Source organism: Falco rusticolus, chromosome 4 (assembly GCF_015220075.1).
Source record: "Falco rusticolus isolate bFalRus1 chromosome 4, bFalRus1.pri, whole genome shotgun sequence".
In the NCBI taxonomy this organism is placed as follows: Eukaryota; Metazoa; Chordata; class Aves; order Falconiformes; family Falconidae; genus Falco; species Falco rusticolus.
In genome coordinates, this window is record NC_051190.1 from 42,808,708 (window position 1) to 42,835,908 (window position 27,201).

At 39.7% G+C, this 27,201-nt stretch overlaps 1 protein-coding gene across 1 annotated transcript; it reads right to left on the reverse strand.

The window, feature by feature from the left end:
- Positions 1-241: 241 nt before the first annotated feature.
- On the reverse strand, positions 242-25,471 carry TEKT5 (tektin 5). Its single transcript, XM_037382501.1, is given in 8 exon segments — positions 242-284; positions 286-450; positions 3,761-3,915; positions 5,510-5,621; positions 21,378-21,548; positions 23,439-23,587; positions 24,834-24,898; positions 24,901-25,471. Coding segments are annotated over 8 exon segments (1,431 nt in total).
- Between the last annotated feature and the right edge of the window lie 1,730 nt (positions 25,472-27,201).

The window sequence follows — 27,201 nt, forward strand, 5'->3', positions numbered from 1 at the left end:
TGGTTATTTCAGTGCAGTCTGATTCTGTTAGAATAAGTCTACTAATCCTGTTTGAATTAGTAGCAGCTACAGCTGAGAATATAAGGTTGCTCGAAGGAAAGAGGTATGATATTAATTTTCATTAGTTTATTTCTATGGGACTTCATTATTTGAGAAAACAGAATAATAATGACTTCCTTTGGAAATTATTTACAACCTCTGCAAGTTTTATATCATGTGCTAAGGTATCAAAGGTTACTATTCAAGTGTAGCCAATGAGCCGTGGGGTGCTGGGGAAGACTGCACATGCCCATACACTTCTTGTCAATGAAGGAGTTTGTCTTCACAGAGATTTCATGTTCCAGCTTTGATTTGTTCAGGATCAGCATTTGCAGAGTATCATGGGCTTCTTGCAGATGTCACATTAAGGTCTGTAAGGTGTCATCTATAGTGTAAACTTCAGTGAAAAGCCTGAAAAAAGAGAAGGGGACGGGCCACTCACATAACCTCAGCAGTCCCTCACCATGTTCCTTTTTTAACAGTGGACAGGTCACGCGTTCAGGCAGGATTTGAACAGATGTTGGACTGAATTGATGTGGAACCCATTTGCCAAACTAGCTTGTGTAGCATCCATAAGAAGTGGTGATTTCTTACATGTGTTGACCTTCAGCAGCGGATAAACCCACTCTGATATACCTTTATAATTGCTACCTTCTTCATTTGCAGTCTCTCATTTGTGTAGCCTCTCTAGGGCTCCGTGGCTGTGTTGTGTACCTGTGTATGGTCCTGTAGAATAAGTTTGGGATGGATGTTACTGGAGAGTGTTGCTGTAGTTTGTGATAGCTTAAACTTGTGCAGCAGAATGTGCTAAGCAGTCTAGATTTGGCACAGAGGGATGTTAATTGGAACAAGAATCACTTGCCAGAATAACCACTGAAAGCTCTGAAATCAAGAATTTGTGTGAGCTGATATTAGCTGCATTTCTTCAGTGGCTTATCAATGAAGATGTGGCAAATCTTCCTGTGTAGTCACTGAGCTGGTAAACTCTAAATCTGTCAACTTTGTTTTGTCTAATGATCTATTAATTGCTTGGTGCACTATAGACTATATTTCCAGAATCCACTAACTTGTTTTGGGATAGTCCCAGTTGCTTCAGCACAGAAAAACTAGACTTTATTAATTTGTTTTCTGTCTAATCCCTTCAACTACAAAGTTGGCAGCACACACTGAGATCAAGTGCCAACATCAGTACTTCCTTTTAAACAAACAGCAAACTCAGATAACATTTACATGTTATGAAGAAGTGGTTCATTTAATATTTTTTTCCCCTATTACAGTTGAGCTATTGGGCTGAATTCCTTCTTGCTTTAAGCCACAAGAGAGAAATACACTTAAATTACTTAAAAGCAAAAAATCCTTAAAAAGTGAATTAGCAAATGCTTTTACTTTCTCAGCTAGGATTTTGTCTACAAGAAAATCCATTTTGAGACATGAGCTCTACCAAAAACTGTGGTAGAAAAAAGTGTCAAGATTTCAAATACCTCATCAGAACTTCTATCTCTAATTGCAGTTATGATGAACATAACATTCAATGATTTGGGCTAAAGCATCCAATGAAACCTGGTCTGGTTTAGGGAGCCGTGGTAGAGAAAAATTCATATGTATTGGAGGAAGGGAGAACAGGATATGCTAATTATGTGTCAGTACAACTACATCTAGTAAACAGTGTAATTGTATAAACATTTTGGTTAAACTATTAGAAATCACATTAGACTGACAGAAAACTTGTGTGTATGTTAAGCCTAAAACACTTCCGAATAGCTGTGCCACAGCTTGTGAAGCCCTTATATACCCTAGAAGCTAGTAGGAGCAAAGATTGATTCAGAACCCCTATGCATTTCTTGGTTTTAGGTATGTCATGTTAATGTCCCTTCACTCTAATTGAAGAAAATATTCAAGGACGTTCTGACATTCCAGTGACTTTAGATGAAGCTTCCAAATGTTTTTAGACGGGACCCTTTGGAACATCAACAGTATCACTGGCAGTTGTGGGAAGAAGGAATAATGTGACACCCTGCATTTTGGATCCTAAATCCAACAAGCTTTACACCTTGGATATGTGCAGTCCTGCTGACCAGATTGCCATAATCATAATGCTGTGGACATTTTTGTGGAAGAGATGGGAGGAAGTGGAGAGAGAACAAAACTCACTCTTGAGTATAGAACTGGAGTTGTATGTTAATATTTAAGGCAACCTTGTTTTGTGGGTTTTTCAAATAAAATGTTGATACTAGCTTATTTGCATACCTAATTGATGGTGCGGTGGTAACTGAGTGGCAAATGATCTGCTCCCATAGTAAATATAACTGCTGAGTGAATGCTACAGTCTAGTCAGAAGTTTTTCTGGTTTCTTACAGCTGAACTTCTGCATCCAGAACAGGAATGATTTGTGTGATATGAAGAGCCATGTGAATGAAATTATCCAAATGGATATAAAAGAATTCAGATACAAAACAGTATTTTGTGACTGAATAGATGGTGGAGAGCAGAGCATGAAGTTGAAGAAATCTAATACATGGATATGCCAAAGGAAATGTCAAGGAAATCCGATTAAGGAGATATGATGCTGGAAAAAAATGTATATTGCATTGTACAATTAATGGTCTAAGGAGTTAGAAAAAGTTAAGAGATACCAGTACAAAAACCCTATGATTTATTGCCACTCCTTTGTTTGACTGGAAGCTTTTTGAGCTGATAAAACATTGTTTAGGGAAAATAATATAAATACTCAGATTAAGCATTATGTATTTCATTAATGTCATTGTATGTGAAGCTGTTGAATACAATGGGATTTTGGTAGAGACAAAAATAAAAAAGGTAATGTTTTTCTACTTTTCATAAATATATGAAAAATCCTTTTACTGGACTGTGAAACTCCAGCTATGGGAGAAATCCTGGTGCAGTGTTTCTGGAGAAAACCCCACAAAGCATTTTGAAGACAGTATTTTAAATAAGACATACTCAATAGGGTTCTTTTGGATCACTGATGTGTTCAAACTGGATTGGAAGGAGATAAATGGGATTAAAATCCAAAAGACCCTTCTTCAGTTATTAGGGAAGGAAAGCTGGTATCTTAGACATGTATATCCAGAAAGACACGATATAAACTGTACAGTGGATCACAGCACATGGATCACCAAGCTGATGCCAGCATGTGCTGGGAAACTCCCACAGCTGTATAATCAAAATGTATGCCAAATGAGCTAATCTATACCAAGGTGATACTGCAGTCACTACATATTTGAAAATTAGTTGAGGCAGTAAGAGGTGCTGCCTCATTTTTATCTGCAATTGACTTTTTAAGGAGCTTGACCATTAAATAGCTTTTCACACCAGGCTTTTTTCTGGGATAACATGTTTCTAAAATTAGGTATTTCCTAAAGTGAAATCTTGTGTTTCATACAGAATGGAATTAAAATCAATTCCTAAATACCAACTTGGACATGAGACTTAATCCCAACAGGTATCAGTCACCAACAAGCAATTGAGCTCTCAACTGTCCTGGGGGAGGGATTCTACAGGCAACCACACACACTGAACGTTAAATGTTTTGGCCCATTATTTCAAGGTAGCTACTTGGATTTTACTTCTTCCTCCCACAATTTGTATCACAATGTAATGAATGTAATTCTCATCTCATCAAACTGATTCACTGTCGTTAAATTTCCTGTTCTTGAGTAGTCATTGAAGGAAGGGAAGGAGTAGTCTGGCCTTTACTTACTGAAGCTGAGGTGCATCCCAGCAGAGTTCTACATTGGGTCATTTAGTTCTTCCCTCCAGGTGTGTCTGAGCTACATTCAGTGGGTACTCCTTTGCCTTTATGGATCTCTCCAGTACCACAATTGTATTTTCTGTCTGGAAGAGTTCCTGAAGTATCTGAATGAAGCAGAACATTTTTGTAAGCCTCATGGTGCACAAAAAGTCAGAACTCACCCCTGCTTTTAAACACTGCTATTGGAACTGCTTCCATTCTGGCATGTCATTTTGTTTAATTTGGGGGAGGAGATTGATGTGAGGTTATAGTAATGGGATGGTTTTGTATAGTGTTGGCTTGATCTTGCCATTTCTGTAAAAGGACATACGGCAGTCAAATCTCCTAGGGGAGCCAGAAGGAGGGGCCTGTACACTTGTAAATCACATGAAAGCATTTAATGAAGTTGTTCCTGGAAAGCAGGCAACCAACTTCGGCTGAGAAATGCACCATCTCTTTCCTGTTATAAAACTGAGAAATTTGTAGGCAAATTGGCATACAAATTTATTGGAAACAGAAGAACAGCACTGAAATATTGTGATGGGGAAAATGCTAACAGTGTTTTTGTGATAAAGCCATTTTCATAGAGGCAGTGTTTGTAGCTCTACAGGGACTTATTTCCATTTTGCTTCATTATCTAATTTTTCTTCTAAATAAAAAAAAATCTGCTGCTTGATCTATGAACACTTTTGCAAAGGAAAAATGCTTAAGACTGTCACTTTCATTTAAACCTTCATTCAATTCTTATTTCCTTTTGCCTCATAAAAATTCAAAAGCAATCAAATGTCCCCTGAAATTGTTTCATACTCCAAGTATTGTGGGGACATTTGCTGCAAGAACATATGAACACAAGTCATTTTCATACTGAAACTAAATTCCCAACGTTTAGAAAACTCCACTGGGAGCTGTAGAGGGAAGACCAACTTCTTTTAATGACTTATTTTCTCTAAATGTGGAAGATATGAAGTGAAACGTCACCAAAAAGGAGTAGCCTAGGGAATTAGTATAGCACAGTTTTTAGTTGCAGGGCATTTATCGTGTAATCATAGTATTTCTGAGAATCCTGTAAGCACTTCCTGTATGTTTTAATCTTTATGAAAAAATGAGAGAAAATGCAAAGGAAAAGTTCTTCTCAGCCTTAAAAAAAGAAAGAAGAGAGGAAGTGTTTATATTCAGGTAACATTTCCCAGACAATTGATTATTATGTTCCTTTGCTTTAGCATTGCAGCCAACGTGGTGAACCTGTTCAAGCTTTTCCTGTAGACAGCTTTAAAATGGAAGAGAACAAATTGAAATAATGTAGTTTCTCAGCCAGTCTACTGAAATCAATGCAACTTGAATTTCAACGATGACTAAAAATGGCATAATGTGATTTAAATTATGCTGCTATTTAGATCTTGCCTACACACTAAGTTGTAGCAGGTTTGCTAATGATGTGTGTGGTTTGGAAATTAAATTAGTTCCCACTGCTGAAAGGTTATTTGTAGACAAAACCCGAAGAGTTAAGGATACCAGGAACCTGCACCCCAGTCCTAAATCTTTAAGGGTTTGTTGACACTGTATAGTAGAGCAATGTGAAAGATCTCCTGGCTAGCACTGTCCCAGCCAGTTTAACCCTTACAGCAATGCAACTTTGCAATAGATGAATCATCTTGGACCCTGAAGAAGTAGCATATGAACATGACCGTACTGATTTGAAGCCAGGTCTCCACACTGTACTGAGCCCTTTGGGTCCGAGGCTGGTTCTCCCAGAGCTAGCTTGAGGGCATCTTCATGCAAAAAGAAGCCTTTATTGCTTACAGATTGCAGGGGGGAAAAATCTGGTTTGTTACTGAAGGGAAAACAGTATGCAAGAAAGTGAAGCTAAGAGTAGTAAATTTCTCACTATAATTTTATTCTGCAGTAGTTCCTTCTTAATTAGGTAATTACTGTAAGCTAGCTGTGTTTTAGAGGAAGTATTTATGCAGGCAATCCAGTGCACTTTGGTAGCTATTTGTTTTGTAGAGGAACTATCTATGATAAAAGTGCTTTGTTAGATACACTCTTTTACATCTTGTCTACAATTTTACTAGTTACGCATACTTCTTTCTGTAGAGAAAAACCAAGGGAAAGAGATTTAATGAAGTTAAATGTCTTCATTATGCATCAAGCCCACATCCTTCCTTTCCCCTGAATGCACCAAAGATTCGGGTCTTCTGCTCAGAAGCAGAATTTGAGTAGTTTGTGCTGTTGTCAAAACTTTGTTATTTATAACCTCCCTAAGAGAATCCAGCGTGTGTTCATCTGTACATGACAAAGGTGAGGTCCGATCCTAGGCAGGCCACTGGTGATTAAGGGATGTATGTCAGGGAGTTTTACAAGCCTGTCAGTCCTATCCTTCGCTCCCACTGTTCACCTTTATTGCTAACTAAAAACGTCAACCTGTGGGGACATACCAAGGCTGTGAGGCAAAGAGTACACAGTGCTTTTAGAGGTCACCCGCTGCTTAGCAGGGTCCTCCTTTCCTGTGTTTATGTTACAGCTTCTGTCACTACAGTGGTGTTTCCCATGCTACGCCTTTCTGCGTGCGAGTGAGCAAATGCACTGTGGTACAGTTCAGTGGGGTAGTGTGAGGATGATGGCCTCTTGCATTAATTCTACTTACAACGTGGAGCAAGTTGTAAGCAGATTTATTTCTTTTTAATGAAAAGTGTACTTCAAAGTAAAAACAATGAAACAAAGCAGCATGTGTCTCAGCCCAGTAAGAACAGGGCAAAGTTATGTCTCCATTTCAAAAAAGATTGAGGGGCGTATTTGTTTTCTATTTATACTGGAATAGAGGACTTCCACTCTCAGTTCAGATTCTCAGTAGGACCTTTGTGATTCAGACTTTAAGCTTTATTGGTAGTAACACTTTCTCCAGCAGTCGAAAATGGTGATTCACCTTTGTGGAGCAAATCTATCAATGAAACAGTGCAATTAAAGCAGCCCAGAGCACGTAGTTAGAAGTGAACCATGACTATGAAACCAGCTCCCCAGAGCAATGCTGCAGTTCACAAATGCACTTATGTTATGGTTATGTATGTATGTAATGTGTATGTGATGTAGCCACTGTGCTGACGCTTTCTGTCCTGTGAAAATATGGATGAAAACAATCTAATTTATTCAGTGAGTGGAGTTAGGTTACAAGCTCTCTTATACTTACTAGTGTTGTTTGTTCTAATCAGGTTAGAGAAGAAGAAGAAATTAATATTTTCTGCGAGAAATTTTTTCTTGCCCTCTTTCTTTGTAAGTGGTGTAGGTATCTTGTGTTTATTCCACACTTGGAAGAAAAGCAGGAAGCCATCAAAGAGGACACAGCATGTGCACAGAAACATACTGCAGCAGACTCTAGAAGCATGACACAAATCTGTAAAAGAACCAGGGAAAGAAATTCAGTAGTCTTCAGTATTTCAGATAAGTGCCACTCCTCTGCCACAAATCTTTATCATATAAGGGTTGCCTATGGCTAACTGTGGCCGTTCCATTACTATATGACAATGCTTCTGTAATGGTTGGGTGCCTTTTACTCTTCCATTCAGCTTGCATGAAAAAATAAATTATATATCAGATGTATTTTTAAGATGCAGAAGAAAAAAGCTGATTCTAGTACAGACAGTACTGAGCAGGTTGTCCGTGTGTAAACTGTTCTCAGTCTCTTGGGAAGGCCATTTTCATTGAGCTCAGCAGAAGAGTGGTTTTCTGAACCCATGCTTTTCTCAAATCCTCTTCTGACACATTTACATGTGGCCATGGTGCAAGTACAATCACCAGACCACAAACCCATGTATTTCAAATTCAGTAGTAACATTTCAAGTACATGAATGTTGGTAATCATCAAGCCTAAGGTTTGTTTCCGTTCCTTCACAGCACTTACTATGCTGTGTTATCAGACAGCACCTGGCTGGGCCTCATTGCCCACTGTACACATAGCAAACACAGGTCTTCCTTTAGTGACACAGAAGTGAGAGACTATATTGTTCTCTCTTTTCAGAATACAAAGTCATTTCCATACAGAATGGCATATAACTGTCATAGGGCAATAGTAGTCTTATATCTGGAAGCGACTCAAGTATTTAGAGCTTGCACAGCCCACAAATTCACACAATGTTAATGTTTGAAAAGGGCAAGCTCTGAAGTCTGAATAGAAATTGTTTCTCTTTGTTGAGAATATAGTGGTTTGTTAGCTTTAAAAGAGAGCTTTCATCTGAAAGTCACTGAAAACTGAGTTGTGTGTCCGACCCTTATAACACTTTGTGTCAGCACAATGTGCAGTAGTAGCTACACTCTCGTGCCACGTGATTTCACTAGGTGCTCTGGTGTCCTGCTTATAAAGGTAGCAGTGATCTGCAAGCACATTATGCACAACCAAGGCAACTGATTAGTGCTACTGAGCAAACCCCTCATTCATTTGCTGAAGAAAAATATTGTTTAAACCTGCCTGTGAACTCAAAATTCAAACATAAAACTATGTGTCCATCTTTAAGCCTTGCTTGGCTGCATGTAAGTGGATGTGGCTTAGGTTCATTGTGTGTTCTCAAATTATTTCTTACTTTTTTTATCTTTTTTTAAGCACTGTCATTTAAGACATACAAAGAAAAATGGCCTCAGGGGAACCACCTCCAATACATCGCAGAAGCTTTGCACAAACAGTTTTCAATTACTCATTCTGGCCACGCATTGGATAAAATGATTTAGATAATCTGCTATACATAAACGGATTGGTGGGGAGGATCACCAGATAGTGTTGCACCAGTCTGCGTCATTTCTGGATGACCTCCAAAGGCAGGAAGCAAAAACAACAAATGCTGAGCAACATATTCCTAAGAGTGCGTGGTGAGGCATTGGCTCAGGCAGCTGCCCATGCGGAAACTTTCCCTTCCAGGACATGAGTGAAGTTTTGTGCTGCAGCGTTCTTGAGAGCTTGTAGAAAACTGCGGTCCTGCTGTTCTCTCACTTCACCAAGGCTGTGATTTTTATAGGCTGAATACAGTTAGACAGAGAAAAAGCTGCTGAAGTCACATGTTTCATCATGTAATCAGGGTAGCCTTATGTACAACATAAGCATTTTCAAAATGTTACAGTCTGACAGCTATCCTTGTTTCTTTATTGTTTCCAAGGTTTTCTTAGTGTTTAGTATCCAAATGCAAAAAGCAGCAGCCAGGTGATATGGTGGGAGGAACACTCTTGTGCCTCCTCATTTTGTAAAATTCTTCTATATTTTGCCTGTCAGGTTTTTAAACTTTTTTCATCCATGTTTCCATATTTCATCCAAATTATTTTGTAAAAGTTACATTTGTTGAGGTTCTCATACTTAGTTGAATAGTGTAATTGTGACTGATTTCACAATTATTTTTAGGGTATATGACCACATTATTTCAAAGTTAAACTATGATATCTTGCAGTCTTTGGATTTACAAGTATAACCTAGATCTAGAATCTGAAATTAATTTCGACCTGACGGTTTTTACTGTCATGTTGTAGACAAATTCTTGATAGAGATTACCATGCCCCTTGCTCTTGTTTTTAGGGTTTGTTTGGGTTTTTTGAAGCTTAATTGCAGGTCACTGCTTTATGATGTACCAACTTTTGTTTTGTTTTTAATCAGGTGGTGGTGTGGAACAGCCAAGGAATCTCTTAAGAAGAATAGCACATTTAAAAGAAAAAAGACCACATTCCTCAACAGAATGTGATATCAGCAGGTAATGCATTCAGCTAGTTTAACTGTATTGAAGAAGAGTTAGAATCATTCTGAGCAGTAACTTCTGTGCATTTGTTGTGTACACTCATACGGGATGACAGTTTCATAGTGCGAAGGACCAGTTTAGTTTGTGCCTAGAGAAAATATCTTCAAACCAATGCATTCATCAAGCGTATCAGGAGTGGGGAGATTGTCTGGATTTGGGAATATTGCAAGCTTTTACTTATAAAGCTTCATAACAATGACAATAGGGCTGGCATAAATACAGTCAGCAGATCTGGAAGCTAAAGTATATTATATGCTCTATGTGTGCTAAAGGATATCTGTACAATCCCCGATATTCTCTTTGTAATTGTCGTAAACATGACATTTTCACAGAAAAAAGGAAACTATCAGAATGTAAATACCATACTTCTAAAACAACGAAGGCTTTAAATATACATCTGGACATTTAATCTGTGTCCTTACACAGACTGGCCTATTCAGCATAGATCAAAACGAAGGACCCAGGGACCCTGGGCCTTTCATTTGGTCAGTGTAACGATTTACAACCTTAAAAATCCTCCTTCTACTGAATTCCAATATGCATTTTTTTACTTTAATTTCTGAAAATAATCCAATCAATTTCACATTTATATGCAATCAGTTTCTATTTATCTCTTCCACTGGTCCTAGAAATATACAATATGTTTATTTTAAAACAGCTTTATTAAAATTAAAGGGGAAGAAAACCATGGGATCATTTAACTTGGCCTGGATTTTCTAAAATATTTCCAAAATAAGAGGAAGCCATAGCTATACACAGGAAAATGCTTAACTCTTTGCTACACTTTTAACTATTAAGAATGAGAATAAGTCTCAGAGTTCTGTCATATTTCTCATCCATTTTACACTGTATCATGCTTTCAGATGCTGCAGAACCAGCAATCTTAGAGTGCATCATCATTTAGGAGAACAAAATAAAATGCTAAGTTATTAATGTGTTCTTGCTAAACCTGGTCAAAGTAACAGTAAAACAGGCAGTTTAAGCCTTGTGCATGCTCTGTTTTGTCTAAAGGTACCTCGAGAGAAGGGTATAAATCCCTTTAATAGAGAGATGTCTCTGGAAGGAGGCAGTGCCAGCGAGAAACAGCTATGTCTCATGCAGCTGTTCTATAACAATGATTCTTGTCAGGAATGAGATTCTTTCCAGTTACTAATGAAATCTCAAGCCAGTCATGGCAAGCTAAATTTGCCCTGACTTTAGAGTCAATGCAATACGTTTGTCTCGTGACTCTTTGCAGCCTGAAAATGCTTCTTTTCTAAAAAAGCTTCTACATGTGTCCATCTCCATTTCCTTCAAGGCAGCCCTTTCTGAGAATACGGAACAGTTTTTTATAAATACATTTGAGCACTGCTGCTTTGAACCAAACCCTGTTTGCTCTGCCAAGCCTATATGAATTGCCTGAGTGCAGGGGAGGGAGCAGTAATGGTAGCAACCACCTCAGTTCCTCACATATAAATGTTGTGGCAGAAGGAAGTCATCTTCTGTATTGATTCCAGCAAAGTCTCACATCCATTCAATCCAGGCTGTCTTTATTTAGCAGCTATGTGTCCCTCAGTGTGAGGAGAGATTTCTGTTACTTTGCAAATAAAGACAGTTGAATTCACGACAGCCTGAATACATCCTGATGTGCAATGGCTGTCACTCAATTAGGGGAACTCTAGCCCTCCCCATTTCATGTTCCCCTGAGGCTAATCCATGAAGTGGAGCATTGCTGCATGGCACGTGCTGAGGAGGCAGGCTTCTCCTACGTGGTTTCTCCACTCGCCCATAGTTTGTGCTCTGATGTAGGCTAGGCAAGTCTTTATGATTTTGTGAGATTAAGCAACAATTTTAGGAGAGAGAAATCTGGCTTTGTCTTCAAGTGAGTGCCTTAACTTTCATCTGTAATTTCTCTTGGTTTGTAGGCAACAGTCTATTCCTCGCTTAAAAAACTATTTCCTCCTTCAAACAGGTTTTTCCAGGCAAGTTTGAGCTGCCTACACCACCAGCACACACCTTCCCAACCACTTCTGAGTCACCCTTCATCTGAAAACTTTACTCTCAGATTCCAATATTAAATGATAAGATTAGCTGTATACCCAGCCACCATGAGTAGGTATGAAAAACTGTAAATAACTGAGATTTTAAGGCGTAAAAAGAGGAAGGGGAAAAAGCGATCAACAAAAATACATTTAAAGGTTATGCTGAGGGTACATTGGGGTCTGAGATGAAAGCTTTTGTGTGGCAAGTGCCACAAGGAAAGTTCTGCCTCTGCTATACTCGTCTCCTTCCTGCAGCTCACAACACTGCTACACCTCTCCTACGTGCTTCTTGCAGGGTGCTTCCCATCACATTTTAGTATTTCTTTGTGTTTCTGTTCAGAGGAACAGGTTGTGTCCTTTTCAACAGCCATAGGAGGGCTCCTTGCAGAACTTCTGGGACAAGAAATTTGAAAACTATTTCAGAGGCTGGTAGGCATTTTGTGGTTTCATTGCCACTGAGGTTTTCCTGTCTTTTGCTCTATTTTTTACGCTTGTTAAAAATAAGTAGGTTCATCACCTTGAATTAGGAGAAAGTTATGCAAAAATAAAATCTATTCAATTCTACCACCAAATAAACATGCTCGATAGTTGCTAAGACAGGAAAGTTTTTTTCTTAAATTTATAAGCAAATTTAAATGTAATAAAAATAATGTGGAAAGGATGGAGACTCTGAGGGGGTAACTTATTTAAGAGATGGAGTAACTTACTAAAACAAAATACTGTAGGCTTTTCAGGTATAGAATAAAAATATACCAGGCGAGAAGGAAAGTGAGAGTTAATTTCTGTCATATAATGGTGTAACACACTGACTTTTCATACCCCTGTGGTAAAAAAAGCAAACAAACAAACAAAAAAAAAAACAACCCTTGAAAAAACAACAAACAGAGCTGTTTCTAAAAGCATGCATTCTCAGTGAACTGAGTGAAAATACTCAGAATCATGGCTACTCATTTATTCGAGTAGGCGGTTACTTTTTCATGGGTTTACTTAACCTGTACCTGTTTTCCTAGCATCTTTCTGATCCCTGTGCTCCTGGGTAGTGGAATAGTAAGCTTGGAGGAAGGGTGGTGTTGGCTACTCTGCCTCTGGACATAGAAATGCTTCTGAACACAGTACAGGTGTTGGAGCCAGCAGGAATAATCTGCTATTTAGGTATGGTGTAAATACTGGACTATGTAAACATGTCACTTGCTGTCTGCTCTGACCAATTCCCAGAGGTAATGTGCGTAAACATCCTGCCCTATTGGTCATTTCCAGGAGACTGAAGCCAAGGTAACTATTTATGTTAATATTAAACTTTATGGAAAAGAGATGCAAACATATTAGTGAGGGTCTGGCAGCATGATTAAAAGGTTTTCTTTCTTTTCCTAAAGATTTGTGTACTTTTACACCAGATGGAAAATACATTTACCAAACTAAGTGTTTCTTGAGGCATGCTGAAGACAACATACCATCCTTTTCTACACCGAATTGCGTACACTACATTTTCTGTCATTAGACTCTTGCAGAATATTTGCTTCCCCAACCAACCACATGCTCTGCAAGCACCAGCGATGATGAAACATAGAGGAGCTGTAATACCTTCTTTGGTTTGTGATCTAACCTTTGCCAAATACCTAGCTAGGCTTTCTGGGCTTCTGCCTCTAGCATCTCATGTTTCCAGGGTTCTGCTATCCAAATTCTGGATCAGTCTTACATTGTTATGACCAAGATTAATCCCAGAATCAAGTAAGGTAAATTAATCCTAGACTTCTGCAGTTGGGACAGAAATAGAAATGGGACATTTTCAATCTTACGGTCAGAAAGAAGTCATAGTTATGCATTAAGTCTGCACAGCCTGCAGGTCACTGGTCTATCATGTAGAAATTCCTCTTTATAAGCCAGTGCCTGCAGAGAGATCAGAGCTTTCAGGGAGGACCATGACCTTGATTTTGAGTCCCTGGTGCTAATGAAGCCATCTCTCTGTGGTAAGCTGTTGCAGTGATGAATTCCTCTGCTCTGAAAAATAAGTGGCCACTGATTCTTCTTTTGGTTTTGTCTGCTTAAGCAAAAAGTCTTTTATTATGATTCTTCTTTCTTCTGTATAGATACTTGCAGATTTAGCAAGTTCTCTGCCCCTACCCCAACTGTTATTTGAATAAGCTAAACAAAGCAGTGTCATCTAGTGCTGCTAACATCACCTTTTTCTGCCTGCTAAGGAGAAAGTTGAGGAACTTTATCAATTACTTGCTTTCTAGTCCTTTAATCATTCTTGCAGCTGTGATGGCTTTGGGGCTTTGGACTTGCAGGAGGAAATGCTCTATACCACACTCTTGCTCCCACATACTCAGTCTGATTGCCACTGTAAAGGTGGCAAATTGTCTTACTTGTCTAGAAGAAAATCAAGCAGAAGTGAGCCAGGAATAATTTTACATAGAAGTTGTACAGTGAACTGGACAAGGACACGTATAAAAGAGGTTTTTAAGAACAGTGTTTCCCTTCTGCATTTGATAGTTTCCTGTTCAAATTATACAAAAGCAATTTAATCCTTTTTTACTGTTCCCCTATGCAAATCACTTCCCTGACTTCTGATAGACTTAGGGTTGGCAGCCTCACCAGCCAGCTTCCCCAAAAGAAGTGGCAGGCAGGAAAAGCCAAACGGCAGACAATGAAAATCTGAAGTAAAGGGAACTCAAGACATTTTCCTGAATGCATCAATGAAGTAACACTGAGAGCAGACAGCAGCTGGACTGAGAGTGCAGAAAAGCAAGTGAGAATCACTGACAACTAGTGCTCTTTGGAGACTTCTGTTCTGCTGACTTGGTTACTTGATCTGAATTTGAAGCCTGTTCAGTATTGGGATTCAGACCAAACACCGAATAGAATAAAGAGTAAAAAATACATCTGATCTGCCCCAAGACAAGACATCTGTAAGTTGCTAAACCATTCCTCTAACTAAATGCAAATTGTTTAGGTTTATAGTAAAAAATGTGATAGGACAGGTAACAAAAAAATGATACTGTATGCATGTTTTCATCATGTGTGTTGTCTGATGACTAGAAATTAAAAGCATTTGGTCTTGCTTGGACTGTTTTACTTTTTCAAATGCCTACCAGAAAAAGCCCTTAGGTGTATCTCTTGGTTTACCTGGCTTGGAAAGTGTGTATAGCTGATGTTTTTTTCTGAAGACTGTATTTTGTTCATGGGCTTCTAAATATGATGTGTGAATCTAGGTTAAATTCTGTGACAGATCCTCAATCAGTTACAACAGGAAAATTATTGGAGTCTGTTATTCAGTTGTATTTCAGTAACTCAAGGTAAATGGTGCAGGAATATGCTAGAAACTGAGGTACAAGTCCACCAGCAGTACCAGAGGCAGACAAAATGCTTATAAAAAGACTGATGTGCAGTTACTGCTCAGACCTGTACGGTTCGTAGCCTGAATGGAGACATGATGTCATTGATGGAGAAGGACTTGGCAAAACTGCCGTAATGCCCCGTAGAAGGTACCGTGGTTTTACTTCTTCGCATTCCGTGTATCTTTTGGTATATAGAACACACTTTTCTAGACATCAAGGAAGACAATATCCTGAAATGAAACTAAACAGAATAATAATGGATCACTGGCTTTCTTTACTTTTTTTTTTTTTTTTTTTTAATGGGAATACAAATTTGGTGGTACTTAGGAGGAGAAGGAAGTGCTGGAAGGACTGCTTTAGATTGTTCAGACAGAGCCTTTGATAACATAACTGTTATCAACTACTGTTGAACTAGAATATCTACTCAGCAACATCCTCTCGAACAGCAGTCCTGTGAAGGGCTCCTGCAGACAACAGCACCCAAGAAAGGAGGTATTAGATGCAATATGCACAAATGCCTACTAAGGGGAAAATCTTAGCTCTTTAGAAGTAACTAGTATAGCAAACTGGAAATGGAATTTTAGCTTGCCTGAGTAAATTCAGAACTAGCTAAATCTTGTTAATTCTTGTCTTTTTATTCCTGTTTATTGTTTTCCAAATGATAAATGAATAGCACTCTACTCGCAATCTCACAAGTGATATAATACTGTCATAAAGCAGAGGGAAGAAAGGCAGAAAAAGAAAGGGCCTTTACCATTTCAGTACAGCAACACAACAATATTCTAATAGATGATTACCAGAGCAATGGCCATATTCCTTTTGGTAGTGGACTTCCTTTAACAGGTTTGAAGCAATGACATTCTTGCACAGAAATTCAGGACTGTAAACATGTGGCCATAAAGCCATTATACATATAGGCAATATAAACTAAATACATAAATATTCAGGTCAATAGAAACATTTTGAGTATGTAGGTGACAAGTGCTAACCATACCACACAGCATAATCACCACCACAATATCACTGACAGACACTAGTATAGTGTACTGATCCCAGAGGTTTAAATCTAATTAGATGAGTTTTTACAAAAAGCTTCGTTCCAAAGGAAAACTAAATTTTTCCAGGGCCAATAGATGAAGTCTACAATGTAAGACAAACTGTTCCAGCTGGCCCTCTATGTTTCTGAAGAGCTGAGGCAATAGGCATTTCGTTTGTATTTTTTAACTAGCTGATCTTTCATGTGCAAGTGATATAAATCTGCCATTTCAACATAGGATCACTCTTAGATCATCACCATATTCACACTATTTATTCTGTTACGTATTTTTTGATTCTTTCCTTTTTCGGGGTACTGATTTTAGAAACAAACGGTTTCAGAGGTTCCCTGTAGGTTGTTTCATTTTTCGTCTGGAGAAGACTTTGCTGTTTCACAAATCAGAAATGTATTTTTCATTACAAAATGGCTCCAGACCTTGTTAAATTAATAGCTTTTCCTGGTTCCAAGATAGAAAATCTTTTCTAGGCTCATATTCCTTGTTTTATGGAGCTAGCCTGCTTAGCTAGGAAAATAATTAGGCAGAAGGAAGGATGTCTCAGAGTGGCATTTATTGCTTGAGAAGTCAGTGCAAAAACAGTCTTTGAAAGATTGATTTTTTTAAAACACAAAAAAAGCAATTGTGGCACCGACTGTCTAATCACTATTGGATGTGAAGGGAACAGGAGCTGTAGTAGCTGCATTTGACTATAATCACATCCCAATGGAAGAACAGAAGTGTGGTAGAATTTAAGAGACAGCCATTAGCTGTCTTAGTAAAGCATATCCTAGCAATATTTTTTCCCTGATTATTACAGACTATACTGCAAGCCTAGACAAAGAAGAAACAGCACTCTTATGCTTACCTATAGATAACTGTTAAACGAACCCTCACTCCTCACTTCTGCCCTCGCTTGCCTTCTCCTTCCTCTTGTCCTTTCGAGGTATGGGCATGAGCAAGAGAATTAACAGGATTTCTACCATATAAGTTCATCCACATTTTAACCAGAAATGTTTTTGCTCAGTAAACCTATTGTATTTTTTTTCAACAGCACTGACCAGCCTGAATTACTCCTCACCAGCATATATAGTTTTCTTCTTCTCTAGTGTTTTGTCATTCTGGTATAACTACATTACTATGGAGTTTGTGATGAGTAAAGAATCTCTGCTATGCATGTGCTAACTAGTAACTTAGCAGTAACAGCATCATTAATTCAGAGTGCAATCTTATTTGATACTTTTTTCAGGCCATGCGTACCATCAAACTAATTATTCCTTCAACAAATATGATTACTTGAGTTTTTCCAGACATTATTTTCCAGACATTCCAGAAAATTATTGCTATTTTACGGTGTAACGGTATATGGACATAAATACCGGGTTTTCCATTATGTACCAGTTGTCAAGAGTTATGTCATAGTCTCATCTGGACTCCATGACAAAGTCCTGCTTGTACGTTGTTATCTTACAAGGCACTTTGTGATTCCATATGTGCAGCTTGTGCTACCTTTGAAAGCATTAGAAAAGGTTAATAGAGGATGTGAAGAAAATGTTCTCGTGGATCTAAATCCATGAGAAACTTAGATGGATAGCCATTTCAGGGATAAAGTGCTGTAGTATGCTAGATCATGCACAGTCCAAAACACACAAAAAACTACATTCAACATTTTTGATGCTCTACAGGCAGGGAAAAAAAACCCAGACATTAATTTATGTACTGTGACTTAACACATAATTAGCTAGTTAGTTTGCACTTTCCTAAGAGTCCCTAAAAATAAACTGAAAATGTCCTGTATTACTTATGACAAACAGAATGTCAGGAAAACTCTATTGTTTCCAAGTGTGCATTGAAAAAGAATAAACGAGTGAACATAAGGCTCCTCTAAAAGAGAAAGAATCTTAATGGAAGCACTTACTGAACTCTGACTGAAGTCACAGGGAAGTATGACAGTGAGCCTTGCTAGCCTGAGATGTTTCCTGTCAGTACATGGGCAGCACCTCTTGGGAGTTTCAGACTGTATGTTCCACAATTCAACTAACACAGTTCCAACACATCACTTACTTCAGTGAAAGCTTACTGAAAAGGTAATACAGATAGAGATTAACACAGGTCTGTCTCCTCCAGTGCCATTTCTGCTTTGTATAATGTAAAGGCAGAATAAACGTTTGAAAAGTTCAGTCTGACCCACTCCAAAATATCAGGCTGTTTCTGACCACAACCAGGCCAAAATTAAGGCTGAAGACATGCAAGTGTATTTATCAAAAGGAAAGGAAAACTTGGAACTTAGGTGTGAAAGCTGTACTAATGACGTTTTCTGTGTAAATACTTGTAAATTTCAGTTAATTTAGGGCTCTGCTCTTGCTGCTGAAAAATGAAAGTGCAAAAACTTCTTCTCTCTAAACAGATAAATGTGCTGCTGTTTGTGGGCCTTTTTATTTACACACTTCCCAAAGTTAGTTCAGTGTTTGAAAAAAAAAAATAGTTCCCGTACTGTTTCTGTATCAGGACATGGCAAGGGATTATCATCGTTAAGTGTAAATGAACGTTGTAGCTGCTGACTGAAGGTCTTAGAGGCCCACGTGTCAACTCCAAGGTAACTAGTTTTATGTTTTGCTGTATAAAGAATTGCCTTTTCTTAAATAGTTTTTGTTTACAGAGACTTAAAAATAGTTTTTCAGGATCAGGTATGAATGTCAACAACACAGCTCCTTCCTGCCGTTAACAGGCTAGGTGATGGTCTGAGTTCACACCCGCTGTATCTCAGCTGAGATGTGACTCATTTCTCTGTGCCAGGTTTCAGAGTGCTTACGGCTTTGATGGGTTATTACATTATTTAGTATGATCTCCTGTACATTGCACACCATCAGATTAGATTTAAATACCATCTACTTTTGTGATTTGGGATTCCAAATCCCCCCAAAAAAGGGAAAATATCGTTTATCCTGGGGAAACAGATCTTTGTGTCTCCAACCACTTGAGAACATGAGAGAACCTAGTATGGGGAAAATGAGTAAGAAAACGAAGGACAAGGATTGTTACACAGTTCTTCAGACAGCTCTGGTCTGCTGTCGGAGCAGCCCTACCTCATGAGATATGTATAACTTACATAATAAAGCATGTGGCTCTGACCCCCTAGCAGCCTTCTTCATCAGAAGGAATGATAGCAGGAAAATGGATAAGGCACTGACTCAGGAGTAAGGAGAACTGGAATTTTCTCCCTGCCCCAACACTGTCCTGCTGTGTCCTTCAGATAAGTATCTCCATCCTCTTACTTCTCCGTGTGTTAAAATTAACACATCTGCTTTAACTTGCAGGGCTATTACAGTTAAATTTAGTAATATCTATGAGACAAACAGAAATGGCTCTGCCATGGCACAGCCTATGAATATACAGAAAAAGACTAAATATAGGGCTCCTGCACTGCAAAATGCCACCCATGAATGTTCCTGCTGCCATGCCCTGTATGTAAACAAACTTTAGGATGCTTGGTTGCATGTCCAAACATCAAAAATGGTCATCATCATCATAATTAGATGAACATAAATCCCAGACTCAGATCTTTCCAAAGAAGGAGCCTGCAAGGCTCTGAACTTGCAGCCTGAACCCCTGGCTTGAAAACTGCTGATGCAGCATAAGCTACTCTTTGGAGTTCAATTCACCGCTTTCTGTAACGCGTTGCTTAGCCTACTAGATCACGTCCCTCTTCACCCGGAAATATTTAGCATATTTTACAAAAAGGCACAGATATTTTACTCATCAAATTGAAAAGCTGAAACAAACTTTTTTTTTAAGAATTATGCCTGTATGTTAAACTCTGCAGGGATAGGTCACTATTTTTTGAGTTTCACATTTACTCTAGATTTTAAGTGAACACTGAGCATAAATATTAAGCGATGCAAAAAGAAAAAACTAATATACTATTCTTCCCAAATTATTTGGAATTCTTTAGTGCTACACATTTATTTAGGCAGTTGCCCTGAAAAGTTTCAGGTAACCAACCTGATACCATAGTAAAGTGCATAAATCAGTGTACTAAACCCAAGCTGACATGGCTTACAGCTACTGATCCAGACAATCTCAGTGTACTTTCTGCAGAGTATTTGGGTTTTGGGGTTGGTTTTTTTCCCTCTATGGTCTGATGGATTATATTCATTTTCTCATCAGAAAATTAAATTTCCCATTAGGAAATTTCCATCTTGACTATCTGAAATACTTAGTACTTCATCTGTTCTTTAACATTGCTTTTTCAGACTGTAATTTATCCTGCTGGCTCTATTGAGGCAGAAAACACCTGCTCTGCTCCCAAGTGCTGCAGGTATGTCTCAGTCTGCCAAATCGTTTCAGGAAAATGTTAATGAGAAATGGCATTTCTCTCGATAATGGTTGGTGAGAAAGCAAAAGGGCTGTAAAACTTACCCACATGAACCTGCTTTTTACTAGAGGTGACAAGAATAATTTTATTCATTGCTAATCCTAAAAGTATGTAGTGTTACTAGAGTCAGCAGAACGCCTGCCAAGTTTCCTTCCGATATGCTCTCATTTCAGTAGTGAATGAGGTGATCTTTTAATGAAAAGCAGAACATAAGTAAACAAATAATACTGACACTTTTTCTGCTTCCAACAAGACAAAGCAGTTACCATTTGAGATTCTGAAGTACGTTCCCTGTTCAAATACTGCTACGCTACAGAGCGATAAGGGAACCAACAAGTCATTAGCACAAAAACACTGCCCTCTGTTGCAAGCTGCCTTCTGCTACTGCTTTTGGGTTGGATGCAGGTCTTGATGAGGCCACCACTAAGAAACAGTTTTAAAACTGTGTACGGTTGGGACGGTTTAGTTCAGTAATTTTACTTTGGTCTGTAACGCTAAAGCTGCACCAAACCTTTTTGACTATGCTGCTTAATGCATACCTCTGTATAGCTTGATGGTCTAATTTAAAAATAACCCAAGCTATTTTTACAGGAAATACATATAGTTCTTGGTGTACACTTGCGTGCCATTACCACGTGGTGCTTAACTGCACACCTTAGCTGAATTTTGATTTGATTGGATGCGGTTTTGGAACCTGAAGCCCACAGAATAGTGTAAATCAAAACCAGAGGGAGACATCTGCACAAAGGAGCTTGAGGGCAAGGAGGCAGCTGCAACACGGCTGAAAGTGGCCATCCTCGCTGAGAACCGCAGCTCACTGCGCATCAGTGCTGCAGCCGGCAGCTCCTGCCTGACCTCCAACAGCGGCAGCTGGTAGGAGGCAAGAATAAGTCAGGATGATGGAGGCTTTCCTGCCAAGGAAAGCAGGGCCATAGGGAGAGAGAAGCCACTTCTTTTTCTACATCACTTCTCCAAAATATGGCTAGGGGTTGCGCTACAATCAGGCTCCCACTTACAGCAGGGAGCACAGAAAGAGAAGGCTGCAATAGCCACTCACGTCCCATCTGCTTTTTCTACTCCATGGTAGAAGTTGATTCTGTCCAATATGTTCCTCAGGTTAAAGCACTTCTCATCAATAAAATGGGCTGAGTTTTTGTCAGAAAGATCCTGCTCCAGGGCATGATGTACATCTCTGTTGATGCTGTGAAGGTGAAAGCCTTACCTTAATCTGAACCACTTTTAATGCTGTTGTGCTAAATGAACAGCTAATTGCTTTCATTAGCTTTCTACAGTGCTTCGGTTCACAGTTTGCTGGCATTTGCAGTGGCTTGAAAGCCTTAGTGCTGTAAGGTGGCTGGAGGGAGCTGCTGTACCAGCCGTTCCTTCCAGCCTCTAGCAAGCATTCCCCAGAGACCTGCCTTTAACTCACGGCTTTAATAATGTTTGTCATTTTGATGACAGACAACCACAAGGATGAAAGACAACTGCTAGTTGTTGTGTGGCATGAAGGAAAGCCTCAGAAAGAAAGGGAGGACATTTTCAGTGATCATCAGACATCATTTGTTTTAGTGAATTTACCTTTTTTATTTTGCATTCTAGGTGTTGCAACCGTCCTGTGTATGTTAAATGCAATGCAGGTCAAGAAAGGGTGTGTGTTGGTCCCCCTCTTCCTCAGTGATACAAAGTTGTATCTTTTGACTTGGTTTTTTATGGCTCCTTATATCAAACATGTTAGTAGATTTTATTGAATGGAGTCATTCTAATAAACATAAAGTCAAATTGTGCTTGGCTTAAGTGTGAAGATACTTGAAACATGAACCTTAATCCATTAAACTAGCCTCTCTAACTACTTTATATTTTTCTAGAACAATACAAATATTTTACTTGTAGGGGAATAGGTAGAAACTATATCTGATTTCAGAAACAGGCTCCCTAAGGAAGTATATTGTAGTATTCTTCAAAACTGTACATATTAGTCAAAGAAATTCAAAGCCAGGTTCCACTCAGCTTAAAATAAATAAAAACTACTTAAACCAACCACACTGAAAACTATGCAAACACTGTAATTATGGTTCCTCAAAGAATGTTATGGTGTCCCAGCCCCTTTCCTTTTTAAAAACTCTGGTTTAGCCCAACGTACCGTCTTACCTAACTGTGTACAGTTTTCTGAGTTTTGAAACAGGGAATAAAGTGTTTTAAATTATTTGGAAGTCATTAAGACACCCCAAATTTGAAAATAAAGGTGCTGTCTCTTTACTTGTACAGTATTTTTAGGAGCGATAGCAGCTTTCAGAACTGACTTTCTCGTTACTGCAAAATGAGCCTTTGGTGTCCTTTATTGTCACTACCTAGCTTGCTCCATAGTCAGAGCATTGCTTGGTGAGATCAGTCAAAGTAGCCTTTACTTTTCGTTTTGAAAAAATAGTTTTTTCATCTGTCCATATGGAACATTTAGCAGCATTTCATTCTACTATGAATTTGATTCCGAATTCAGTGCTGAAATACTTAAGCTAATTTATATTAGCTCCATGATTCTTCGCTAAAACTCTAAAACATCAAATTGCGGGCTGTAGGCTCTGAGCAAGCATCTTGGTTTATCCAAGTGGTCTGCACATCCTTCTGTATCCAGAAAAGTGCGCGAAGCAATGCCATTGTCCCGTAACGTTCTTTCATAGTATTTTTGTTCTCATACACATCCAATATAATTTTTTTCAAATATGTTAGTAAAATGCTATTTGATTAATATTTTTTGTTTAAAAGATTTAGCAATCACTACTATCCATCTCATTTTGTTTGTTCAGTAGCACTATATGTATAGCAAGACAGTAAATCAGCATTTTATATTGTAGGCCCTGAGAATTTCTGAGATTTTATAGACTATGGCCCAGAGACCAATTTTGAGAAATGTTTCTACCTTGTTTTTTATAGGATCTGGGAAGATAGAACTGAAAAAGACCTCACAAAGATGCTAGGCTATTCCTTTTTGCTCCAGGAAGAATTAATAGAACATTAACCATCCCCTACATATATATTTTTTACCAAATTTCTTCCTCTTTTCTCCCCCTCAGTCTTCCAGATGAATAAAAGGAATAAATTATTGCAATATTTTTACCCTGACAAATATTTAGTTGGATATTAGTTATTTCCACATTTTGAAAAATTAACTAGTAAGTCTGATCTTACCTTTATGAGGTTCTTTTCCACATTGTCATGAACTAAGTCTATACCCTTCCACTTCTCACGGTGGTGCAAGCATTCTAGGGTTACCTGCAAGCAAACAAACATTTGCAAGAAGCTCCGTACTGCGTTGTGGAGTGTAACCACAAACCTTGCTGAAGGTGCCACTGAGCTGACACGTCCATGGCCATCTGTTGAGGGTGGAACAGAGCAGGAGGTGGTTTCATTGCGCTCAGCTGATACATCTTAGAGGCTCATTCCTCCTTCCTGTTAATACAGATTTTGAAGGACTAGCTGCCACCATAGCTGCCATTTGATTACCTGCTTACTAATGTGCAGCAAGGCCTACACCTGAACATGGAACATGCCCAAGCTTTGCAGTAAATTGTGTAGTTTAAAAGACCTGTGTTGTTCTACACTGATCCACAGCAAAATCCTTTAATCTCATCTCCCTTCATCCTCCCTCAGCCAATGCCAAAGTTTGGCGGTTTCGTACCTATGCAATAGAATACTATAACTACAGTCACTGCGCAGGGAATTCAGTTAACCTGCCCCAGCAGGCGAACTTTACTCTCCACATCTCATCCACTTGTTTGAACCAAACTAATGAAGGAACCAGCATTAGCCGGCACGCAGCCTTTCAGCAGAAAATGTTCTCTGAACAGAAAGCGTCCTCAGCCTGCCACTCTGAATCAGTACAGATATAGACAACTAAAAAGGTCCTTATTGAATACAGAATTTTGGGGTTTTTATTCATACGTGCCTAGAAACATGGTAGACAAAGCTTCCATCAGCAGTATTCCAGACGTTCATCAGAGAATTTACACTCTGGTTTTTTCATGTTTTGAGTTTTTACTAGCATCATTCACTGACTCTTACGTTACTGTGGCTCTTTCTGTTGCAAATAGTTTGCCTTTAAGATTTCAGAGAACTTCAAAATGTAACACAAATGATGTGTTATCCCGAATGAAAATATTATTTTCATCAAGCAATAGCAGAAAATTCAGGGCTAGGTAAGCATGTTGGGATACTGCAGCTTACAGGGCCACCTTCTGCTCTCCTGTGGTGTGCTGAGCTGACCAGCCAGTGCCTGAGGGAGGCTTGGCCTCCTCCAGCCTCAAGCAGAAAGGAAGAAAAAGACGGCATAGAAATGTCTTGATAGGTTCCTTTGTTGACTTTGATATATAAAGCCCATGGTGGCCAGGTTTACTTCTTACTGAGGGTCACGATTCACCAAGACCTGTCTTGATAAAAGCCATACCAGTATTCCGCAGAGAAAAAGCCATTTCCTTTACCCATCCACAGTACAGCCATGAGATAACTATGTCAAACCTACCTCCAGTGGTCCTTGCATTTCACGTGCAGCACGTTCAGGCTGGTTCTTTTCTGTTTCCAATGTTAGGTCTCTTTCAGCAGACACTTTAGCCCATAGATGAGCTTAGATCTCCAGAAATCAATGTTGAAGTTCCTCTCCCTCAGGTTTCTTCTACTGTCTTCTTGCATCTGGTAAGTCAGTTGATCCTTATCTTGCACCAGTCTCATTGCATCAGCATTCAGCCTAGCAGCACGGTACCGGGAGGCTTCAGAGCCCTTTAACTGCAGCGTGTTCTCCTGGTGCCAGTCACGGGTGCTGTCGCGGGCGTGCAGGGAAAAGCGTAACGCCGGCACAATGGCAGGCAGCCGCCCAGTGGGATTAAATTGCTTGTCAGAGCTGGGAGGGACCGAAACCACTTTGTGAAGAAGACTGGGCCTCCGGGAGCTGAGGCAGCAGTAGCCTGGCAGGCAGTGGGACCAATAGGTGTCCTTGCTGGTGCTGGTGGGAGCCAGACCCAGGAATGGGCAGCGCTTCTTCATGTCACAGTACCTGGCTAGCTGCGCCGTCCCCAGAAATGCCTCCTGCGCTGTGCTCGGGCAGCTGCCCAGGCTGTCCAGCATCCCCAGCTGCTCTGAGCACCCCAGGGCCTCCACTGCCATCGGGGCTGCACAGCGCCTTGTGGCACGGCAGAGATGTTGCAGAGCTCTGAGGACTGTTCCAGCTTGCCTGCAGGCTGAGACCCACCTGAGCCCCAGCTGTCCTGTCCTGCGGCACGTTGTTTTTCCCACAGAGAAGCAGTGCTTTCCCCCCCAGAGCGGTGCCGTGCGTGTTGGGACCCTGAGGTCTAGGCATGGTGTGAGTGAGACTATTTGGTTGTGGTACGGAGGAATTTGTCAAAGGCTTAGCCTGGATGGTCTGTAGGTTTGCCTTCAGTGAGCTTACCCTGAGCAAAACAAAATAAAAGTTTTACTTTAGAGTGGTTCACGTGTATCAGTTGGTGGCTGCAGGGAAATGCAGCAGCGGAGACAAGCCTGAACTGAAACGCAGACTCTGGGAGTCATCTCTTACAATTGTCTAGTGATCCAAATTGACCGGAAAAAAAAAAATAATAAAAAAAAAAAGGTGTAACTATCTCGGGCTTTGCCCCTCCCCTCGGCTGTATTCATTTTACATAGAAAGTAGAAAAGATGGGGAGACCTTCCTCTGATGACGATTTTCCTTCACTTTAAAATGTTGACTAACTTCTCAGATAACTTTTCTAACTTCTCCCTTCAAGCCTTCTGGCCTGCCTGGCAAAAAAATGTTTCTGAAATCCAGTGCTGTAAAATTGCATTGTGACCTGTCTTCTGTGCCAAGAATTGTGAACATAAATAATTATCTTTAATTAGGCACTATATTTCACTATCCTAAGAGTCCTTAAATCAGCACAGATTTCCTCTAGGTTGAACGCAAGACAATTTCAATCGTTTCTTCTTCTCCAGATACATAACTATGAAAAAAGCTCGTTAACCTTTTATCAACCTGAGGAAATAAATATACATGTATATATATGCATCACATTACAGGAATGTATGTGATACGTACATCTCAGGAAGCTAGCATGACGTTACACACCACCTAAGAAAAGTAGAGGTTATTTTAAATAAATGGTCGTTGTAAGTTCCGTTTATCTTCTTGTGACGTTTGCCATAGAGGTGTGCGTGCTGCCCGCGGGGCGGTGAGGTGCTGGCTATGGGGCGGTGGGGTGCTGAGGGGCCACACGTGGTGGGCAGGCGCGGGGCTGGCGTGCACAGCCAGGGTGAGAGTGGCGGCGTGGACGCTCCCGCACTGCACACAAGGAGCTTCCCCCTCACAATAACCGATGGAACTAATTCTCAGCAGCTGCCCAGGAGGGTAAAGTTATGCTCGAGCATGAGGGATCGCAAGGGTGCTGGCAGAGCTCGCTGCTGAGTTCAGCCTGGCACAGGCACTATAAAGCCTATTTTTTGCCCACATACCCTGCACGAAGAGCCCTTGCTGGCTCAGAGGAAGAGGGGTGCTGAGGAAGAGATTTACTTTTCCTTTTTTTTTGGCACTTTTTGTGGGGATTGTTCTGTATCAGGCACAGGAAATGATCTGTTGGCCCCAAAAGAAAATATTTGAACACATACCTCGATTTAAAACGTGGAAAGCCCTGCTGACATCAGTGAATCTAATCCATATGTTTGAAAAGAAGCACAGACCTGAAGGGCTAAAGCAGAGCCAAATTTGTCATACCAAAGGTACAGTGTCCATTTCTCATACATGTCTTACTGGCCAGTTCCACCCACCCCAGACTTTGGAATTTGCTTAAACATTTGGATCCACTTCCACACAACATTTCTTTTTCATTGGTTTCCCATAGAAGATA